Below are 22,654 nucleotides of genomic sequence, written 5' to 3' on the forward strand. Positions count from 1 at the left end.
GGGCAGGCATTGCCACCTGCTCCACTCCTGATCCTGGCCTGGGCTTTCTGCCATGGCGTGCTCTCTGGAGGTCTGGCTGCCTCATCTGGGCTTCCCTTCACAACAGCGCCCTCTGGTGGCATACCAGGGTAGGAAATGAGTTATCTTGAATACGCTTAGCCTTTTATATAGTAGGATACCATTAGGAAAATGTGTTAGAGACTCAGGTAAATAATAAAATGGTAAGTCCTATATTTGACATTTAGGTTAACATGCACATTTATTAATATGCCTCAGCCAGGGCATGGAGCATTTAGAAGGATCCTCCTTGTAGGACTGGATCTGGAGTAGAATTGCCCCTGCTGCAGAAACAAGGCGTGGTTCGAACACCAGGGAAGAGAGAAGAAAAGCAGAGATGGTGCCATGTGAGCAAGCCAGGCTCCAAAAATCCAGAATTCTCTGTGAGGCATGGTTGGGAAAGACTTAAGTCCTTAAGAACATTATCTCAGGAGGGTTATCAGCAAATGTGTTCTATGACACCTGCAGCTTCTGCAGCTTGATTAGGAGTGGGAATAGCAACAGCAGAAAACACAGTAAGCAGTGGCACCAATAATCCCCCTTCTGCTTCAGGTAGGAAAAGAGATTGAATAGCACCTGGTATCCAGGTCTGAATTTTAATTTTGGTACAGAAGCTTCCTTGATGACCTTGGATTAGTCAGAGTTTCTCAGCTCTACCAAGCTTACAGGGTCATTGCTGTGAGGCTAAAGTGGAGGAAAATACAGGGTATAAATATCCAAATAAATAATGAAATAAAAATCCCTGTCTGTTTCATCCACAGTTAAGAATTGGTGCCACCCCACCGTGTCCACCTACATACGTGTGTGTTTCATTACCACAGTCTGGTCATTCAGGTTCTGATATTATTTTAAATCTTTTGCGCTCACAATTCTGAAACCCACTCCCCCTTCCTCCGCTTTACCCCCAGCTAGCCCCACCGTTTGCCCCTGGCTTTCCATTATAGAGAGCAGTCTACGTAATTCGCTGGGCATTCATCTACAGGGTAGCCAAACCAAACAAAACGCACAGAAAACACAATACAGAAGCGGAACGTCTTTCTCTCGCGCTTCCTCCTCCCGCCCTAAGGTGAAACTTCAGCAACCAAACCAGCTCTCCTGGTTTCAGGTATGAGCCGAATGGGACGATGGGTAATGTAGTTCGATCTTCTTGAAGTAACTACTTCAGTGAAAGTAGTGAAGCAGCTGAGGAACTCAAAGTCCCAGAGCAACTCGCTACTGCTCCGAAGAAACTACAAAGAGAAGGCGTGTGTTCTTGCCTAGGTAGCTGCCCTAGTCGCATTTTTTGAAGCTAGCATGGAAATATCGAGTATACTTTAACGTACAAAGGTTTCCAAGACAATGTCTCTCTGTACCTTAAGATAAGCAGCAACTGCATCTTTGGGCAGAAGTAAAGGTATGTTTTTAAAGCTGTATGTTTCAGACTTTGGAGGACTGAAAAAGTTGCGGGGAGAGGAAGAAATATTTAGATCTGTCCTTAAGGAGAGAGAAGGGGACCCTGGGGTTCAAGTCAACTTCTTGAAAAACCAGGGTTCTGGTTCACGCTTTGAAATGACCTTTTAAAATCTAAGTTGTAGGAGAAGTATATGTAGAACCACACTCATGAGGGGCTGGCTGTGTGTAACTGTTATGGTAAAGAATGAGGAGGTCGCGTTTGCTTGGTATCTCCCAAGGAGTTGTGGAAAATTCAACCAGTTGTTTCTGAAGGGAGCTCTGGGCGTTCCCAAGTTGGAATTTTAGTTTTGGTGTGGGGTGCCCCCCCCGTTTTATAAATAACTAGTTCTTAAAGTATATTTGTATCAATAGTGAAACTGTTTTCAACTACTTTAACTTATGCTGGGAAAGAGCAATGCATTAGCTCATAGGAGAGTATTTTGTGTTTTCCTTATTCTTTCATCTTCATATGACTCCATGTGTAAAGATTTCAGTCAGCCCACACAAAATGCCAACATAAATGAATGACATCTCTGCTTAACATAAAAAAATCTATACAAGGCATTGATGACTCTATTAAGCAAGGCCCTACTCTGTAAAGGATATGACAGAGTAAGAAATACTTCCAAGCTTTTGTTAATTAATGAAAGTGTTCCTGCTTCACAGAAATCTCTCTAAGGGTTGGAGAAGGCAAATGAAAACTGTATCTTTGTTGTGTATCTACTGATGTCTGTGATTTGCAGCTTTGCCAGAGACAGGCCTATTTTTGGCAGCTCTATAAGGGATCTGGACCCAGCAGGTGGGGTCTGTGAGCCACTTGAGAGTCCTGATTCATGGGCTGATCACTGATTTAGGTAATGTTATCATCTATGGCTGGATTTCTTCATTCATAGCTTGCCATTCAAGCTACGTTCTTAAAGTGTACTGTACTGATTATCAGTGAGAGTAAGTACTCAGCCCTGGGCAAATAACAGGCCTCTTAAGATCTGCTATCTGGCTAAACCTCACACCTTTTTACCGAGTAAATCAATCCATGTAATAGGGTTGCCAACTCTAGACTGGGAAATTCCTGGAGATTTTGGAGGTGGAACTTTGGAATGGTAAAGTTTGGGAAGGCAAGGAACACAGTGGAGCATAATGCCACAGAGTCCAAGCTCCAACACAGCCGTTTTCTTCAAGGGGACTCATTTCTGTCATCTGGAGATGAGTTGTAATTCCAGAAGATCTTCAGATCTCACCTGGAGGTTGGCAAGCCCAATCTTTATATTTATTTACTTATTAAAAAGGCCTGTCTTTTCACAGTCTCAGGGTGGCTTACAAAAATATTAGATCTATGTACTTCTAAAATCTCAGTACAGAAATGTGTGTGATAATTTGCAATTTAATGAACAAAGGCTGCAATCCTAAACAGAGTTAGACTCTTCTAAATATGTCGAAGACAGTGGGTTTAAAAGGATGTAATACATACTAGGAAGTAAATCTCATTGAATGCAAAGGGGTTTATTTTTGAGTATACCAGATTATGATTGTGTTTAAATGTTATCACAAGTTGTTTTAAGGAAATGCAAAATTATAAAGATTTTCTTTTACTTTCCCCACTATAGTAGCCTTGGTGCTTTTAAATTTCATCGCCATCCCCGCTAATTAAAAATTTGTTTTGCCTCAAATTAATCAACCTGTGAAATGGCTATTTTGATCCATTCAAGATATGTTGGGAGAATTTCCTATGAATCAAGAAACGTCTAACATACAGTGATACTTTGTAGGGGGAATCTATTTGTGTATGATAAAATGTGCTTGCAGTGATTGTACTTTTTTGGACATAATATTGAAGCAAAAGTTAAATTCCTTGAAATTGGCAATTACTAACAACTAAATTTCATGTATCCAAACTTTCTTAGTGTTCAAGCTACTTCATGATTTTGGGAATAGCTTTGACCTATTTTATGTAAAAGTTCCACTGGGATGTATATCCTCTTTCTTTTTATGGTGCTTCTGCCAAAGATAACAAACCTTAGGCAGCTGTTAACGGCAGCATATTTTGTGTTAAGGCTTGGTTGGTGAGCAATAGCAACCTACCAAAGGAATGTATCTGATAAAAAAATACATCTGTAGGAGAGACCTTACTTTAGTGTACAGTTAACCTCTTTTGAGTTTTTAACTGTAATTACTGAGGCTTATTCCCGGTGACCTTAAGAACCACTTTTCAGCAGCAGGCATTAAAGATGGGCAGTTGGAGATGTACTAATTGAGATCTGATTAGCACTAATTTGTAAATATGATAATTGCTCTGAATCTGAACAAAAGTATTTTAGTAATTCCTGAGTGGTTGGAAACCTTCTAACGTACCCATTTATTCTGGTGTCTTGCTGTCTTTTTTCACCTCTAGAAGCAGGAGGGCCTGAGACAGTGAGGGTGGAGTGATAGCATGCATGACAAGGAGCAGGATTACCCCAATTGGCAGTTTTGTTTTCAAAATTTCCACTTTCTGCCAGTCCTTGTACCAGCTCAGCATTTTTGGGGATTATTCTGATTCTGTAAAACCCCAGGTTCTGACAGCATGCTAGGCAGATGGGGGAAGACCGCCTGTGCTAGCTTTGTTTGTACTGGGTGGCAGACAGGCAGAATAGATGGGAGCAGTAAAGGCATAGTGGTATGGCTTGTCACTCCCCCTTCCCCCCATCCAGTGTTAGGCAGGTGGTGTCAACCCGCCTGTATTCTATGCAGGGGGACAGAAAGGAAATGTTTTTCTTGTACAAGTTGGTGAGGTTGCACAGATAGGGAGGTGAATAGAAACAGATGTCTGGCTTTCCTTTCCTTTCTGAAAATAAGTATTCTGTAGACGGACTGGGAGTGGTATCTCTGTATAAATTTCAAAATGTATTTTACTTGTATACTAGACTGTCAACAAAGTTCTCAAGGTGAATAGAGGCTGAAGCTTCATTTTTCCCAGATGTAAATGTATATATACCACAAGTGACAATGTGTGAGAGATCAGGGATTAGTATCAGCTCACCTTTCTATATGAGACAATTACTGCTTCAGGATCTCTCAGAATTTAATGTAAAATCATTAAGCAGTTGCTCCATCCCCCCACCCCGCCCCCAGAAGCAATTTCCATTCACCCAAGCTCCTATTAGCCCCATTAGCAGGGAAAAGACAACCCATTAATATCAAAAGAATACAGAGTACAGGAGCATACAGGTTAGGTGAACTAAAACTTTCCATATCCTGTATCTTTTCTTCAATGCTTGAAGCAAATTTCCTTCTAGACAAGCTCCAGTACAGGAAAACAGGCAGGCTGGAAGAAAAATGCTAAAAGAAACGGAGCATAGTAAGAAAGGGATGGGGTTGGGCCACTTTTCCAGTTTCTCCATATACCGCAGGAGGATCCCAGGAATGGTGGGCACAGCTCACTCCCATCTTAGGTTATGCCCACAAAGGGTGCCAGCCTCCAGGTAGAGATTGGAGTTCTGCTGGAATTACAAGTGATTCCCAGACTACAGAGAATGGACAGAATGGCAGGTGCAGAGGGTGACTCAATGGCATCACATTCCCATTGAACAAATTCCCCTCTTTAAACTCTCCTCTCCCAAGGTACTACCCCCCCCCCCAAATCTCCAGGAATTTCCCAAACTGAAATTGGCAACCCTATGCTACCTGTTGTACAAGTGAGAGTTTTAGAGGTGGGCATGAACTGCAAAAAAAAATGAACTTTGTGGGTTGTGCATTTTCACGAACCATGAACTTCCATGAACTGGGGCAAGTTCACGAACCAGTTTGTAGTTCGTGGGGCTTAAATGCCCCTTTCCGTGCCACTTCGCAGCAGCACAGAAAGGGGCATTTAAGCCTGAGGATCAGCTGCTTGTCGGGGAGACCCCCCCAACAAGCAGCTGATCATTTCAACTGTGGGGCTGTTTAAATGGCCACTCTGAATGACGGGGAAATGGCCATTTCAACTGCGGGTGGGGCTTGGCTGGTTGGCTGGGAACTCCCGGCTGGCCAGCCAAGCCCCACCCACAGTTTAAATGGCCATTTCCCCGCCACTCCCCACAGCTCGGAGCAGCAGGGAAATGCCCATTTAAAGAGCGGGTGAGGATTAGAAAGGGGCATATCGGTTTAACATGAGCCAAACAAACCAGTAAACAAGTTCATGGAAAGCAAGCTTCCATAAACCACTGGTCCACGAACCATGAACTGGTCTGGTTTGTTCTTTTTGGTTCATGTTTCGTTTTGTGCCCATCTCTATTTTAATTCCTTATGATATGGAGATGCTTCGTCCATTCAGCCTGAATTTCAGGAGGGGAAATCCCTTGGGTGAAGATTGTACTCTCTGAGCCTTTCATCCTGTGTGACAGTGTTGGGAGGAGTTACCAGCGGAAATATTTGCATTGAAATCAATGGGAGCAACTATCACACTGATTTCCTAAGACTTCCAGTTTTAAAGAATGTGATTCAAGTTTTTTAAAAGGCAAACAATTGAAATCTAGGTTCCTTTTGTTTTCTACTCCCTTAGTATTCTCCTCCTGCATTCCTTTGACCATGCTTCAGATGTTTCAGTTGCTGTGAAATGCTGCTGGTCCTCGTACCTGCTATGCTAGCCTTAATGCCTACCATTCTTTAGCAGCAGATGCCTGCAGTAATTTGGATTGACCCAAATGAGTTTGGAGGACCCTCATAAAGTTGTAGTAGGTTGTGATGAACTTGTGCCCATCCTTGATAACAGCGCCACCCTCCTTATGCCAAATGGCACAAGTGCTAGAGCATGCTCTTAGATAGTACCAGTTTTATTACCCCAAGTTGAATGATTGCCAGCCTTCTGAGTTTACCCTTACCACAATTTCAAACTGTAGGAAGGGTAGGGTATATGTCAAATTAAAAAAAATCTTCTGTTACATTGGTTAGGTTAACTCAATTTCCTTTGGCAGGTTGTTCAAAACACTAATTATGTGCTGTGTTAACCTTTTAAAAGTATCTTTAAAGAAAATTAGATGGAGATATTGGGTTGTATCCAACTCCTGTTTTCTGCCAGTGGAATGGTGCTTCCAGTGGCAGGGGAGAGGTGATTCCCCCCCCCCCCCCGATTTCTTCTCCCACTGCAGACTGCTCAGTTTGCAGGTTGTGAAAAATGTTGATTAAAAGTTACATCAGAAAGCCACCTGAGGCAACTAATCTTGTGGATAGTTTTCGTTTCTACAAGCAATATTGCAAATATACCCAGGCCAGTACTAAAGTGAGAGAATTGCAAACTGCTACACCCTTAACACATTTCATTCATTTCAAAAGGAAAAAAAATACATTTCATTGAAGTTTTTCTGTGCTACTCAGAATTTGCCAATTTTTCCAATGGAAATTTGTTTAAAGTCCTAAGACGTGACTGCTGGTGTTACCATGTGTTAATGGGGTTTTAAAATTTGATCAATTTTTTTACCAAGAATCTTGATATGCTATCTGTGGCTATTCCTGATTTTGGCCCAGTTGGCATCATAATCCATACACTGCATAAACAAGGTCTATCATCAAAATTAATTGAACTGCTGGATCAAAATAGAGCTCTTTATGATCCTGTATTTCAGTTACCCAAGGTGCACTTGGGAATAGAAGAGCTGTTCTCAAGCCTTTCAGATCTTACTGGAGATGCCCAGCTCATAGTAGATTATTTACATTTTCTGACATGTCATTATGAAATGTCTTAATGCCTTTGCTGTCTGTGCATACATTCCTAAAATTTGAAATGCTTTCCTTTAGTAAAACTGTTATCTCCTGTGTGTGGATTTCAATATTTTCAGTTCATCCTCCACTTTGTTTGTACCTTCTTGGTAGGGTTTTGCAATGAAACCACATTCTCTCATGTTTCAAAATGATGTAATATTCTTAGTTTGCTTCCAGGCAAAATATCTCTCTGTTTCACTTACTTTGTATTGTGCAGGCGTGTATGGAACATGCTCGCAATGATATTATAATTATGTTCACAATGATATTATAATTAAATGTGTTTTTGACTCAGTGAACTTTTCTCCTATTTTTAATTATTGTGACTACTGTTAACTAAGACCAATGTTTTGGAAAACTGCATTTTAAAAATATGGATAAGCCAAAGTGTGCCTGCCATTTAAACATAAGAATTCCCTACACTGTTCAGAGTGGGTTATCTTTTGGCTGATAACATAGACATTCTCTCAATTTGGCTCTGAAATCCTAACATCTTGACCCATGGTTAGAGTAGAACCAATAAAAGATAAGGCTTTAATAATTTCCATTGGTTCATGTCCTGTTCTTAAATTTACACACACCAAAAACATTAAGAAGTTTCACAGTGACGTGCCTGATGTATGCTAATGTGCACCTTCTATGAGATCTGAAAAATTGGAGAGCAGCTCTTCTGTATTCAACTGCTCATTGGTTAATTGACATAAGGGCTTAAAAATAGCTCTACTTTGATTCCATATTTGTATTCTCAAATCTGAGGTTGCTAGATCAAAGCAAAGCATACAACAGTTACATTGGAAAGTCCCAGTGACTTTCTTTGGAAATGAGCTGAGCATTCCCCAAAATTAGCTTTCAGCAAGATTGATGAGTGGGTTAGTATGGTTGGTACAGGCTGTTGGCCAGACTAGTTGGAGAATCATGCAGTCTGCTGCCTCTGCAAAGTACCATTCACTGGAAGGTTACCCAAGAGGTCCTCTGTGATGTTCCAGAGGCCTCTAAGGCAGTCCTCTATTTTGCAGTAGGAGGCATGTCTGAAGGAATGATGTCACAACTCTGGAATGCAAAAGAACCACACTCTGCCCTCTTGAGCATAGTTGCTGTTGGAGGGAGCCCTGATGGAAGAGCCTGTGGACTCCTGGTGCTGGCCTGGCTGGCAAGTGGCAAAGGAGCTTCTCACAGGAGCTTCTTTTTAGCTAGTTTGGTAATTCATATTTGCTGCTCAATGGCCAATAACATTGTTTAACGCTCAGGAAAGGTGAAACAGAAGGATGGTGACATCTGGAGGCCAGATTTCACAGTGTGGGAATGAAGAAGAGTGCACCCAACAGCTAGTGTCTTCTGTCTCAAAGTGGGAGGCTTTGAGACCATGACCCCTTAGAAGCCAACAAGATTTTCAGGGTCTAAACTTTTGAGAGTCAAATACTAAATGTGAGTCTTTCATGGTTCTGAACATCTTGGATCTTCAGCCCTTTGCCCAAGATCCTAAATATTTAGAAATATGAAATACCAACAGGAAAGAATCTGAGGACATAGAAGTAAAACCAAAACATGTTGAATTGTCCATTTTTTGGCGTGAAGATAGATTTACTGTATAAGGGACTGGAAAGAGTGTAGAGTCATGCAGGATGGGCAGAGACTGGCTTTAAAATTACAGAGCTATAGCAACATAGGCAATTTATTAAGAGGCAATGGTTTCACTTCCAGTGAAAAACAAGAAAGGCTTCTAAAATGGAATAAATAAAGCAGAAGAGGCAGGGAATGCATTGTGCCTGGACTTCTTGAAATGGCTGTGGAGGGGCGGGGGGAGAGCGCAAAAGAACGAGGGAGGGAGGCAGGCAGGCATCACATTGGTCGCTACTTTCTTATGGTCTGTCTCCTGTGCCATTAATAGCCACATGGCAGGCAAAAGAGCAATGGGTGATGCAACCATTGTTTCTACATACTTAAATTAATTTATCTTGTCCAGTGACCAGGCCGGACTTGGGAACCCTCCAAGAGCCACACCCGGAACCCAGACTGGCATCCCCACCATCCAGCCTTGCCACCCTTGGCAATCACCCGACAAGGAGGAAACAGGCAGCAGCAAGGGGGAGACAGGCAGCAAAGGCACCAATGGAGAACTGGACCGCCAAAGAGGGCCCAGGTGTTGACAAGCCCTCGTCAGCAGGAGGCAGGCTAGATGGCCCAGGTGCTGACAGGCTCTTGTCGGCAGAAGGCAGGCTAGATGGCAGCTCCTGGGTCCTAGCTGCTGCCAGCTTCCCAGCCAGGCCCTTAGAGCAGCCCAGCCTAGCTGGAGGAAGAGGGCACAGGGGGCAGAGACAGCCAGCCTGTGCCACCACAGGCAGCAGATCATGGGCAGTGCCAGTGGCTCAGGGCCACACCCCAACCCAGTGGTAGCCATGGAAAGAACTACAGTCCAGCAACCCAGCAAACAGGCTAGAGGGGATGGAAAAGGGCCAGGAGAGGCTGGGGGCAAAACAGGCACAGCTGTGGCTACCTAAGGCAGCCAGGGCAGCAGCTAAGCTGTTGGGGGTGGGGCTAGGAGGTGGTGCCTGAGAACGGTGAGGGGATAAAAGGGAGGTCCACCCACAAGTGGAGGGTGAAGGTCAGTCTACTCAGGGTTGTAGAGGGGCCCCTGGGAAGTACCCAGGGCCCAATCACCCCGCTTCTGAGACCTTCAGGAGACAGTATCCCTGCAGCTAGTGGGCCAACAGTGGTGGAGTAGACCCAAAGGCCAAGAAGCAGAAGTCAGGCAGGTGGAGGGTGAGCGCCACCACGGCAGAAAGCGACACGTGAGGGGCGGGGCACGCCTGAGCCTGACATATCTGTATATCATTTTTTAATTTTTAACACATCATAGCTTAACTGAAATTTATTGAAACTTATGGACGTGTAATATCCTGTGCTGTTTTTATGCTGGTTTCTGACCGTAGTAAAGATGTTACTTACTTACAATAGGTGATGCTTTTCCTGCCATGGAGATGCAACAAAGAGGAAACGCTGCACCTGTTACACTTTCTCCCAGCTGTTAAAGGACATGGGCCCTACCAGAAGAAAGATGGCAACCTTGGGAGGGAAGGACAGACAGAATGAGGGACTTTCTTTCTCTTGCTTAGCTGCTCTTTTCTCATCTTTCAGTTTTGCCCAAGGTCTTTTGTGTATTTCTGCATCAGCTTAAAGAAATCACTGTGAGGAAGAGACAGGAGGAAGAATGCTCTGGGGTGCTAATTTTTCCCATCCCCTGATCTGACAGTGGTGCTGCTCCAGGAGGATAAGAATATTCCAGGAGATGGCAGTGAAGATCCTCAGAGTTCCAGAGATGCCATCGCCAGCACACCTGGGATTTCTAGACTCCACCCAGCCCACCTCAGTCTGCTACACCTCTTCAGCAAACAAATGGGTTGAATCCCTGCTCTGCCATGGAAGTTTGATGGGTGACCATGGGCCACTGACATGCTCTCATCAGCCTAACCAACATCATAGGGTTTTTGTGGGGATAAGATGGAGGAGAGGAGTTGTAAGCCATCTTGGAGAGAAAGGTGGGGTATAAATGAGGTAAATAAATAAAATTTAACAGGAAGCTGCCCATGCAATAGAGCAGGATAGTCAATACAGAAATAGATGCAGAGGAGTTAACCATGTTAATCTGTAGTAGCAAAATCAAAAAGAGTCCAGTAGCACCTTTAAGACTAACCAACTTAGTCTTACTGAAATCAAAAAGAGTCCAGTAGCACCTTTAAGACTAACCAATTTTATTTTATTGTAGCATAAGAGAACTTGATTCTCGAAAGCTTATGCTACAATAAAATAAAATTGGTTAGTCTTAAAGGTGCTACTGGACTCTTTTTGATTTTGCTACTACAGACTAACATGGCTAACTCCTCTTAGTCTTACTGGACTCTTTTTAATTTTGCTACTACAGACTAACATGGCTAACTCCTCTGCATCTATGACCATGGAAAGCACCACATTCAGCCGAATGGAGAGGAAATCCATCAACCTCATGAAGAAACTGGCACAAATACAAACACATGCATCTGACGAAGAGAACTGTGATTCTCGAAAGCTTATGCTACAATAAAGTTGGTTAGTCTTAAAGGTGCTACTGGACTCTTTTTGATTTTAATACAGAAATAAACTCAGCTGGTTTGTGGACAGAGGGGAGAAATGGAAATTAGAGTAGTGTTGCTTGTTTATCAGCCCTTTTGGAGGTGAGGCTTGGCCTGCCTTTTCATGTCAAGCTCGTGTATTTTGAACCTGGTTTTAGTATGCACGTTTTAACCTGTCAGTTGTAAATGACTATTATGTCTTTATCTGGAACGCATCAGCAGAGAAAACTCTACCCACCTTAAAAATAGTATTGTTATCTGATGGTACAATATTTGAACTGATTGAATTCATTCTTGTGCATATTTAGTAGTTAATGTCACTTTTAAAGTTGTCACGTTGTTTTGTCTTCTCTGTTTTAAGGAAATCTGAGGCAGGATTGGGTAGGCCTTTTTGGCATCCTGTAATTTGTTGTGGCTGTCATTCTGTAAGCCATACAGAATATATAGCACAAGGAACAAGAAAAGAATTAACTGTTTTAGATGAATCTTTTGGAAACTACCAATTGACAAAAGAAGTAATCCAAAGTACTTTACTGCAATGTCCTTTCTCTTTATATTTTGTAATTCCTCAAAGAATTTTGAAAAGACAGAATTACAGGATGCCAAAACCAGTGTTTAGAACCAGTTTGGTGTAGTGGTTAAGAGCAGCAGGGTTTGATTCCCCACTCCTCCACTTAGACTTGCCATTCCCCCACCAGGGGTGGGGGAATCCCCTGCTCCCACTTCCTCCCTCCTCCCTCCTGCTCCCACTGGCCAGTGGGGGGGGCGCACCCCCTGAGGCGCCCCCTCGGCAGCGCAGGTGCATCCCTGGGCAGCGTGACACACTCCTGCGCCTCGCTGCTGCATGCTTCCACACCCTGCAATGGGCCCATTTCAGGCTGAATTGGGCCCGTGGGGGGGGGGGTCAGCCCTTTGGGAAGCACGCGCACACTCCCGGGCCACCCTTTGACCCATGTGATGGTGTCACTTCCGGGAAGTGACATCATCATGCATGCCAGGAGTGTATGCGTGCTGCGCACACGTGTGACAGAGAACTCAGAAGCTGGCACAGGGTAAATGCCAGCGTCCCACTCTTCCGCTGGGAGACTTAAGGGACCTGGCAACCCTACCTCCACTTGAAGTCAGCTGGGTGACCTTGGGTCAGTCACAGCTTCCTGGAGCTCTTTCAGCCCCACCCACCTCACAGGGTGTTTGTTGTGGGGATAATAATATCCTTTGTAAACCACTCAGTGGGTGTTAAGTTACTCTGAGGGTGGTATAAAAATTGGTTGTTGTTGTTGTTATATATTAATCACTTTCTGTTAGGGGCAAAATCTATACCTATTAACATTGGAAGACAATGCATAATATTCTGTTGTCACTAGTTCTAACCTATAGATGCAGGTAATTATTCTGTTTTCAATGCCTGGTTTCTTTGTTCGATGCCAGGTTTTGTCAGCTTTGCTCTCATTCTTAGCCTCTTTGGAGGCCTCCTAGGGCTGTTCTAATGTCTACAGGGAGCATCTTCCAGTTGTGTCGGCTTTTCTGATGATTTGAGCCAGTCTGTATTGCAGTACCTTGAGGGATTTTGCTCAGTGGTGTTGAAACTTTTGGCAATGGTGGCTGAACTGATTGAATATTGTCACACAGGCACAAGCAGCAGATGCCTTATAGCAAAGTGCTCTTCCTAATGACAGTCTTGTATGATTCCAAGAGATATTCTAGGAAATCATTACTGTCTGAATCCTGTTAAGTACAAGCAAGCCTAAGCCATTTTCTTGTATTAATTAGAGCCAAAACAGAAATCCCATGGGACATGAGTGCCCCAATCAGCTCACTGTCAAACATATGAAAGGGGAAGCTTACCTTGAAAGTGCACCATTTGGCTCTGGAGCTAGGGTTGCCAACTCTGGCTCGGGAAATTCCTGGAGATTTGGGAATGGAGCCATGGGAAGCAGAACTTGAGGAGGGGAGAAAGTTCAGCAGGGATGTAACGCTGCAGAGCCCATCCTTCAAAATTGCAATTTTCTCTAGGGGAACTGATCTTTGTACTCTGAAGATCAGTTGTAATTTCTGGAATTTACTTCGACAGTGCTCCAGATCATGGAGGGCGGGGTATAAATCAAATAAATAAATAAATTAAATGAATGGGATGGTGCTGGGGGGGCAGAAAAAGGGGCAAACCGGGAACCCATGGGCATTTCCACCAGTGAAAATGGTGGGGGTGGGAAGCCAGAAGCTCCTGTTCCCCATCACAGTGCACCAGAGCTGAATGGAATGCTTTCAAGGTACGTTCCCCCTTTCATATGTGTGCCAGTGAGTCAGATCAGGCACCCATGTCCTAACCCGTGTCATCTATAGTCTCTAGTTGGGATCTTAGTGTGCATTCTTCACACCAGTCTGAATTTTTTTGCAAGGAGAGAGGATGAGTGGAGGTGAGTATATGCATGTAGACACAGAGATGCATTTGTGCTCAGGAAAGCTTTTCATAATCTCTATATGACGTACGCTGTAATTTTGGCCTGTTTTAGAAATACTCCGATGAAATGACCTGCTGCACTTTCATGACTGCACTTCACACTTTTTTCTCTGGGAAGGAGCTTAATCTCTATGATAGGAGCAAAAAGTATGATTGAAGGTAGCCTTCTCGTCCATTCCTTGCCTCCCTGACAAATGGCAGACTTAAATGATAGGGCTGTCAATATGCTTTGGCTTCTCAGCCAGCTTCATCCTCTTGAGAATCTGCATTTATTTACTTAATCTAATGGTTGAACATGAAGGCTAGACTGTATTGAGAAATCAGAAAATGAAATACCAGAGTAATAATGTTTGTAAATGGAACAAAAACTCCAGATTGGCTAACATATAATCAGTTGGGTGGACTGCTTTAAGCCGTCTGCTTACCAAGAGTAGTTTGCTGTTTTCATTGTGGAGCCCTTCTCAGCAAACTCTTAGCCTCCTGATAAAGTACTGGCATATTAGTCTTCTTCTCCTCTTTCACTTTCTTGTTCAATACTACAGATTACTCATCGCATTATGTCAAACAGAACAGTTTTATGTCTCATTTCTTTCTACCTCTAATCTGAAATGGATGCAATAGCACAAAGAACCAGATCAAATTCCAGGAGATGCTTCATAATGCCTGTTTCCAACATCTTCTATCATTTTATGTCTGAGACATTTTATTAGGGTTAATAGAGTCTTAGCAATAAAAAATCAAGCCGTTTGGATCCAATTGTCTCTTGTGAGGGTTTTAAAATGTCAAGGAAGCCTGATGACTTCATGCTATTATAATATCAGATGAGCATTTTGGTTTGCTGATGAGCAGCCTCTAAAAGCAGCCGTGCATTACTGATTCTGAAAAATATCATTACAATAATATTTTTTTTGTCATTCCACCTGTGGTAGTGTGCTGTGCTGATATTACACCACTTATCCTTGTCATGGAAGCCTATTCTCTTAAGTCAAACCGCTGAAGCTTGATTGTACGACATCAGGCACCTTCGATGGGCTTTTTCCAAAATATTGCAAAATAAATGCATTTTGTGCAGTAAAATAAATGCTCAGCATAACCAATAACCTTATTGATTTAGTAAATGGATTTCCAGGGTGGGTTTTTCCCCTGTATAAGCAGTTGCTCCAAGAAAGGCGTGGGTGCAAATGAAATGTGAATATTGATGTTAGTTTTATTCTTTGGCATGCATTGAATAGGATGACAGTAGGGACTAGTATGTAGATGCTTCAGATAATGTTCTGGTATTTTTCATCTTTTCAAGACATTTAAACAAGGAGTAAATTGTAAAGTTTCTGTTCTGAAGTTGACAGGTTCAAAGGAAGTTTGCAACTATAGATGGGTAATCAGGCTCCTGGCAAAATGGAACAGGTCCACACAACCCAGATTTTAAAATTTAGCTAGTAAAGGTTGAGGTTTGTGATGGAGGGGCTAGCCCTGAGGAAGCATAGAATCCCAAACAAATCTCAATCTTCCCCTAACATGCCCTTAACTCTGTCAAATGACTCCTTTGCAATGGCAGCAGAGACATGCTGTGCTAATATAGAGCAATTGTACCTGCCCCTAGTGGTTGTAATTTTTGTATAGGATCATAATGTAGGGAACCTGGCAATGAACTGTGCATTTGGAAACACTAATAAAGAGATCAAGGCACAGATCTTATGGCAACACAGCTGATCCAGCTGAAAAATTGAGGACTTGGGTGATATTTTTATTTATTTATTTATTTATTTTCGATTTTTATTCCGCCCTCCCCACATTTCCAGCAGGCTCAGGGCGGATTACAGGATGCGTAAAGGTTAAAATATATAAAGGTTAAAATATAGAGCAATTGTATCTGCCCCTAGTGGTTGTAATTTTTGTATAGGATCATAATGTAGGGAACCTGGCAATGAACTGTGCATTTGGAAACACTAATAAAGAGATCAAGGCACAGATCTTATGACAACACAGCTGATCCAGCTGAAAAATTGAGGACTTGGGTGATATTTTTATTTATTTATTTATTTTCGATTTTTATTCTGCCCTCCCCACATTTCCATCAGGCTCAGGGCGGATTACAGGATACATAAAGGTTAAAATATATAAAACTATTATTATAATTAACAATTCTAAAAACATCTCATTTACACAGTTAAAATACAATTATAAATATCAGCATAGCGGCACAGAATTCGACTGATCAAAAATTTAAAACAACTTCAGAGCACCTCTGCATTAAAAAGTTATGCTATTATTAGCATATTATTATGCTAGATCTTGCCTGAACCATGGAAATAGTGGGGAAGATCAGTCTTGGGAGTAAAGGTCAATAGACTTCAGACTCTGAAATGAAATCATCAAATAAAAAAGCTCCTGCTTCTTCTGTATTGACAACAAGTTGCCCCTATGTGCATGGTGATACATAATTCTAGGTCAGTACAAATATTCTATTGAAGACATGGACATTGGGGCCATTGGGATCATTGGGACATTGGGACCTAACATGGTTAGGGCAGCTGCCATGAACAGTTTCTCCTTGAATGTCTGTACATGGATTGATAATGTGCAAATCTTGAGGTAGGCTTCAATCCTATGCACGCTTACCTGAAACAAAGTCCTGTTGAAAAAAGGGGGACATCCTTTTGAGAACACCTGTATAGAATCACACTGTTAGTGACTGAAAGTGGCTTGTTGGCCACTAATCTTTAATTTGCCATTCTATATTAGATATACATGAGAGAACAGAAGATGAGAATTATTTATTTCAAAAGATTTGGAAAGGTATAACTCTGTTTAGGGTTGCACTACTAGTTACTTTTGTTAGGTATCATTTAGCAATATTTGTGTTTTGTTGTTTCAAACATTTCTTGGATTGTAAACTAATGTATCTTATCTCTATTAGGCAGAAAAATGTCTGCTTCCTGTTATAGGAAGGAGATTTCATGGAGTAGATCAGAAGGATCTCTGATTGACTTGGATGATGGAAACCCTAATTGGACAGGTATGTGGCTGGCATCCTGCCCTTTCAATCGCTAGTCCGTGGTTGTGCTAGAAGAGCTCTGTAACGCTATTGTGCACATGAGGCTTGCAAAGATCCTCTTCTTCTCAAGTATGTCCTGTGCAAAAACAGCAGGAGGAGAATGTGATGGCTGTCATTCTGTAAACCATACAGAATATATAGTACAAGAAATAAGAAAAGAATTAACTATTTTAGATTAATCTTTTGGAAATTACCAATTGACGAAAAAATGTAATCCAAAGTACTTTACTGCAGTATCCTTTGTCTTTATATTTTGTAATTCCTCAAAGAATTTTGAAAAGACAGAGTAAGGAAATCTTCTCAGTTTCCTAGATTTCAAATCTAAACCAAGAGAGATTTTATGAATTCTGAATTTTATTTCATATTCAATCCTTTCAACCATTGGTTGGTTGGTTTATGAGTAAAACAGAAACAGAACATGTCCATAAAACAATAAACACTAAGATAATTTAAAAATATGCAAGAAATCTAGAAACAGGTTCCAGCCAGCCTGCATCATTTGAAAACAACAGTTTCAGAATAATATAATTAGTAGAGTTGACAAGGGATCCCAATATATCATGCCTAGCTTCAATAAACGAAGGACAGTGTAACAGCACATGTGAGATGGTCCCTGTTGCTCCAAATGCACAAGGACAATTTCTTTCAATCTAGGGGATACTTTTAAGCCTTCCTGTGAATATTTGGCTGTTAGAAGTGAATTACATCTTGCCAAAAATATTAAATGTCTGTGTTTGGAATTTTTTGTAGTAACCAGATAATTAACAACTGTCAAAGAAGTTGTAGGAATATCGCCATAATACAAAGGAGACTATTTCCTATATGAATCAGTGAGTAACCCAGACCAATCCTGTGACAAACTTACTTCTGTTATAGTTTTCAATAGGTGACCCGAATAGTAATTAAATAGATTATCCTCTAATGAAAATCCCAGTTCACACAATTTGTCAAAATAAGCATTTGCACTTGATGATAAAAATAAGTCTTGTCTCATTAGATGTATTAGTCAACTCGGGGGTTCTAGTAAGAATATTTTTAACCACATCTTAAATGGCATATTTCCATGTAGGGTTGCCAGTCTCATGCTGAAGGCAGGGGATCCCCTGCTCCCACCCTCCACTCCACCCCACCCCCACTTACCTGATCAGCGTGGCATGCAAGAGCGCACTGCAGTGGCCCAGTTTGGACTGAATTGGGCTGCTGCACCAAGCGGGAGCACTCCCATGCTCCGCAGTGGCCCGATTTGGCCCCCTCCAGAGCTCAGGAGCGCTCCCAGGGTGGCACATGGCCTGCGTGATGATGTCACTTCCCTGAAGTGATATCATCACACAGGCCAGGAGCACATGTGTGCTCTGTGTGCACGCAAGAAGGTCCACCCAAAGGTAGGTGCCAGGCCTCCAACCTGTGACCCAGGGAGTTGGGGGAACTGGCAGTCCTGTAAGGAGCACAGTCCAATTTCTAATCTAATTACTGAGATGGAGACACAGTTGGGAATTCCCAGGATGGTTCTGAAGAATATAGCTTGCAGCCTCTCAAGATCTTTAGCAATTGCCAAAATGGTGTCCCATATAGGGTTGCAGGTAAGATCTTAGAATTGTATAGTTTGAGCAATGCTGGAAAAGACTGTCCACCTTTTGTAAAATAAAATTTCTTCAAGGATTTGGACAAAAGCTGAAAGCTACTTAAGCTATTTTAAAAGAGTTTTCCATGTCATTAAAGTGTCAAAATATATGCCCAGATATTTATAAGAATGAACTTGTTCAAACTCCATTCCTTGCAACCTCCAAGGACACCCCGTCTTCCTAGTTTCTCCAAATAGCAGGATTTTAGATTTATTCTGACTTATGCTACGTTTCCATTTCAAAATAATTTATAAATTGACTGATCTGGTTCCTTAATCCCTGCCTAGTCAATGATAGTAGTAAGACATTAACAGCATGAAGCATTATATTAATTTGATGCCCCCCTAATAAAGGAGTCATTACATTCACCCTTGATCAGAAGAGACTCAAAACATTTAAGTAGTGTACAAAAAGTATTGGAGCCCAATTGCAACCCTGCTGCACTCCTTTTACCACAGGTATTCTCTGTTAAAAGACCTTTCCTCAACCACCTAACCTGTAGAGTTCTGCTAGTAAACAGTAATTGACTCAGATATAATACATGTTTTGAAACTGCATACTTTTGTACCTTGGCTTTTCTCAAATGCCGATTTTAAGTCAGAAAAGGTAGTGTACAGTCCATTTGTCTTTAAATATTTCTCAGCCAAATATGACAAGATTATCCTGTTATACATTATAGAATAGCCCTTTCTAAAGCCAAATTGTTCAAGTCCCAAAATATTACAATTGTTCATTCAAGACTTCAATTTAAGTTCTAAATGCATGGCATACAATTTGCCCAGCAGAGAAAGCAACCTAATAGGCCTGTATTTCGTATGATCTAAACAAGTACCCTTATTTTTATAGATGGGTACCACAATTGATGAGTGCCAGTCTGCAGGGATTTCACCTGTTTGATCTAACACTGTAAAAAAACCCAGCCAAAAACGAAGTCCACCAAGTGGGACTTAAAATGAACAGTTCAGAGGGACCTGCAACTTTGCCAGGTTTTAGGTGATGAATCAGCCTAAGAACCTCATCAGGTTCAACTTCCTCCCAAATTTCTGTAACTATGCTAAGCTATGTTTCAACTCGGGGATCTTATTGCTGGCCTCAGTATGTCCACAGATATTTTATGAAGTTTGGCCAAGTACTCAAACCTTTAAAAATACCAACAGGTTCTGTCAGAAGTAAAGCATGAACAATAGCGTTACTATGTGGATGTTACATTTTGAAAATGGAATTTTGAATAATTACAATTGTTCTTGTGGCCAGTTTTCAACATGAAAGATATCAGTTTAGAATCAAAGCAAGTCAAAGGGTTAAAAATTGTATAGTTATTCTTCACATTGCATTTGGCATGTTTAAACCAATTAGTTGGGGAAATCGAAGTAACTTGGCATATACAGAATACCAATTAGCGGGGGATAAAAACAAAATGGGCATGTTTATCTCTGTGTTTATTTTTAACAGATGACAAAGAGAATGAATTACATCTGAAGTCCCATTGGCCTGGAGAATTTAAGGAAAGTTCCCCTGGTGTGTTCAAGACAAATCCTTTTTGGAATGAACTGTCTGCGTCCAACCCTTTTCTAGATGATGTAGCTCAATCAAGCAGTAGAGAAAAAAGCAACAAACGTATATCTATCTTAAAAGAAGACCCTTATTTATTTTTTAGGGATTCAAATATTGGAGATTCAAATAACAGGGACTCTGCTGCTTCATCTGGAGATGAATTAAATATTGATTATCTGTTCCTTCGCAAAGCTTCAAAGAGATCTACAAAATACAGGAGCGCTTCAGATCTTTTGGATATTGTTAGTGCCAAGGCTTTTGAACCTCCTAATACAGCTCCATCCAACCACCAGTTGCCTCTAGATAGTGAATCGCTTCAGAATGATCGAGAGGCCTATAAGACAGCATGGCTGAATCAACGACAGCTGGCCCGATCTTGCCTTGATCTGAGTGTGATGAATCAGAGTCCAGGATGGGCACAAACCCAGTCTGTAGAAACTCATATAGTATGTAAAGTGAGTCATGAAGGTGGCTCAGTGCAGCTTCCTGACTCAGATATTGCTGTTCATTTCCCTGAAGGTCATGTGGTGCTTGGAGAATTTCAAGAGGTTGGCCTACAGGCTATCCTTGGCTCTCCGTCGTCACTTAATCATGAGCATTCAACCACTATAAGCCCGCTGATAGAACTTGCATTAAGTAATCTCAGTACAACAGAAGCCATTTTATTAGAAATGAAAATTGCAGCTGAAGTGAAAAAAGATCCTTTTAGCCAAGTTATGACTGAAATTGTATGTCTATGTGGTAGCAGTAAAGAAGGCCCATTTGAAAAAATACACAACTGCTATATTTATAAAGATACTATACAAGTGAAGCTGACAGAGTTAGGTCACTTGATGTATATTGTGGCTGTTGCCCAGACCAACACTGTTCATTCTCCTTCAGCAAGTGTTTGGGAATACATCCACAGAAAACTTTCAGTTGGAATTTATGGACCCAAACATATCCACCCCTCTTTTACTGCAGTGTTTGCGCTGTTTAGTCACAATTATGTGCCAGAAAAGCTCACAGTGTGTGACATTAAAAAGGGTGGGAAAAGTATGCCTCCAGTTGTTTTCCAATTGTGGGAGAAGCATACATTTGCCCTTGAAAAGCCACAAGACCTGAGAATTTTTGTGGCCTCCTGTGATTCTGATTTTGAAGTGAAGGAAGAAGATCAAAGCAAAGAAATTAAGGAAGGGTTGCTGAAAGGGGGTGGTGAGGTGGTTCACCGACATTTTCCATTTTCTGTGGTCAACACAAGGAAAATACATCTATTTGTCTTCCGTGTTCAAGTTAAAGTCCCCAACAACAACCTTGTTTGCCACTTCTACGTTACTACTCCAGAGCCAGCTCCAAAGCTAATCCCTGGAATATCTAAACAGGCAAACCGATTGAAAAAACGCAAAGAGATCAAATCTGCACCTTTGCTGTCAATGCCAGTAATTAAATACCCTGTCTTTCAAGATAAGCCTTTAAATGTTACCAGGTATGGCATAGCTTTGAAAACTGTGTTACGTCAAACGAAAATTGATTATTTGCTGGAGTATTTTAAGGGTGATACAATAGTGCTTCTTGGAGAAGATAAGGTGAAAGCTATCGGACAAACTAAAATAAAAGAATGGCATGTGGGAGTTCTTAGAAGAAAGGTTGGCCTTATACACTGCAAAAATGTCAAAGTGATAACCAAAGACCAAGTGATTGATGTTGAAGACCGTGCAATGATGACCACCACCCTCCTTGAACAAATTACATTGCCTTTTAAAAAACTGACCTACATCTATTCAGCAATCTTATCCACTGTCTCGGAAAAAATGTATGACTGGAAGGCTTTGGCTGATGCCCTTGGATTTTCACACATGTCATTGGATGATTTCAACGAGGCACAAGCTGAGAAAGAATCAGAAAAAGTAGCATATGTTGTGAAAAAACTGAAGGAAGTTTGCCACGCTAACAGAAGCAGGAGGCGTTTCCTATATGAGCTCTCAGTGGTAAGAATGCTCAGATGGGCTTCCTTAGCTCGAGTGGGGGAGATTTGGCAACAATAAATTTAGGTGATTTGCTCCTGATTATGGTGACTCCACCCTACCTCCAGTCCTCTGGGTAGGCAGACTTAAGCCAACAGAGCTGTTTGGATGTTAAAAGCTTTATTAGCCATGCCCGAAGTCTCTGAATTCCTGCTTGGTTCTGCTCCATGCATTGCAATCAAGATGTTTCTAAAAATCTAGAGGTGAAAATGTGTATATTCTCAAATAGCATTGAAAAAACTGGAAATAACCAGAGTGTGTTTTGGCCACAGGACAGTGGGTCACTGTTGGTCAATGGCCTCTCATGTTCTCTGTTAAGTTTACCACAGAGTCTGCAGGGTTACTAATGGTGGTTAATCTCCTATGGGAATCCAGAAAGCTTCCTGAAAATTCCCTAGGTTCTTACAGCATGTCCCCTCCATATCCCTTCAAAGCTCTCATGAAGCTAAGTAGGTTTGGGGAATCTAAAGCTGGCAACTGATCTCTTTGATCATCTGATGGGTTAGATGTGCCATTCATTTGTAATGTACTGAAGCCCTTCCTCCAGAGACCCATGTGATCATTATATGCAACAAGATTGTCATCATCCAAACTGGCAAGCTTGGTTTGTGCCTTGACTTGTATCTCCTCTCTCCGTGCTTCCCCTGATAGTTTCT

The 22,654-nt window shown here is 41.7% G+C and overlaps 1 protein-coding gene across 1 annotated transcript in view; it reads left to right on the top strand.

Moving 5' to 3' along the window:
- The first annotated feature begins 1,365 nt into the window (after positions 1-1,365).
- Positions 1,366-22,654, top strand: part of MACC1 (MET transcriptional regulator MACC1) — a 41,106-nt gene continuing 19,817 nt past the window's right edge. Inside the window, exons 1-3 of the mRNA XM_054991691.1 lie at positions 1,366-1,450; positions 16,682-16,780; positions 19,894-21,962. Coding sequence (XP_054847666.1) covers positions 16,690-16,780; positions 19,894-21,962 — 2,160 coding nt within the window. The 5' untranslated portion in view covers positions 1,366-1,450; positions 16,682-16,689. The remainder of the gene's footprint in view (positions 1,451-16,681; positions 16,781-19,893; positions 21,963-22,654) is intronic.

Source organism: Eublepharis macularius, chromosome 11, assembly GCF_028583425.1.
Source record: "Eublepharis macularius isolate TG4126 chromosome 11, MPM_Emac_v1.0, whole genome shotgun sequence".
NCBI lineage: Eukaryota > Metazoa > Chordata > Lepidosauria > Squamata > Eublepharidae > Eublepharis > Eublepharis macularius.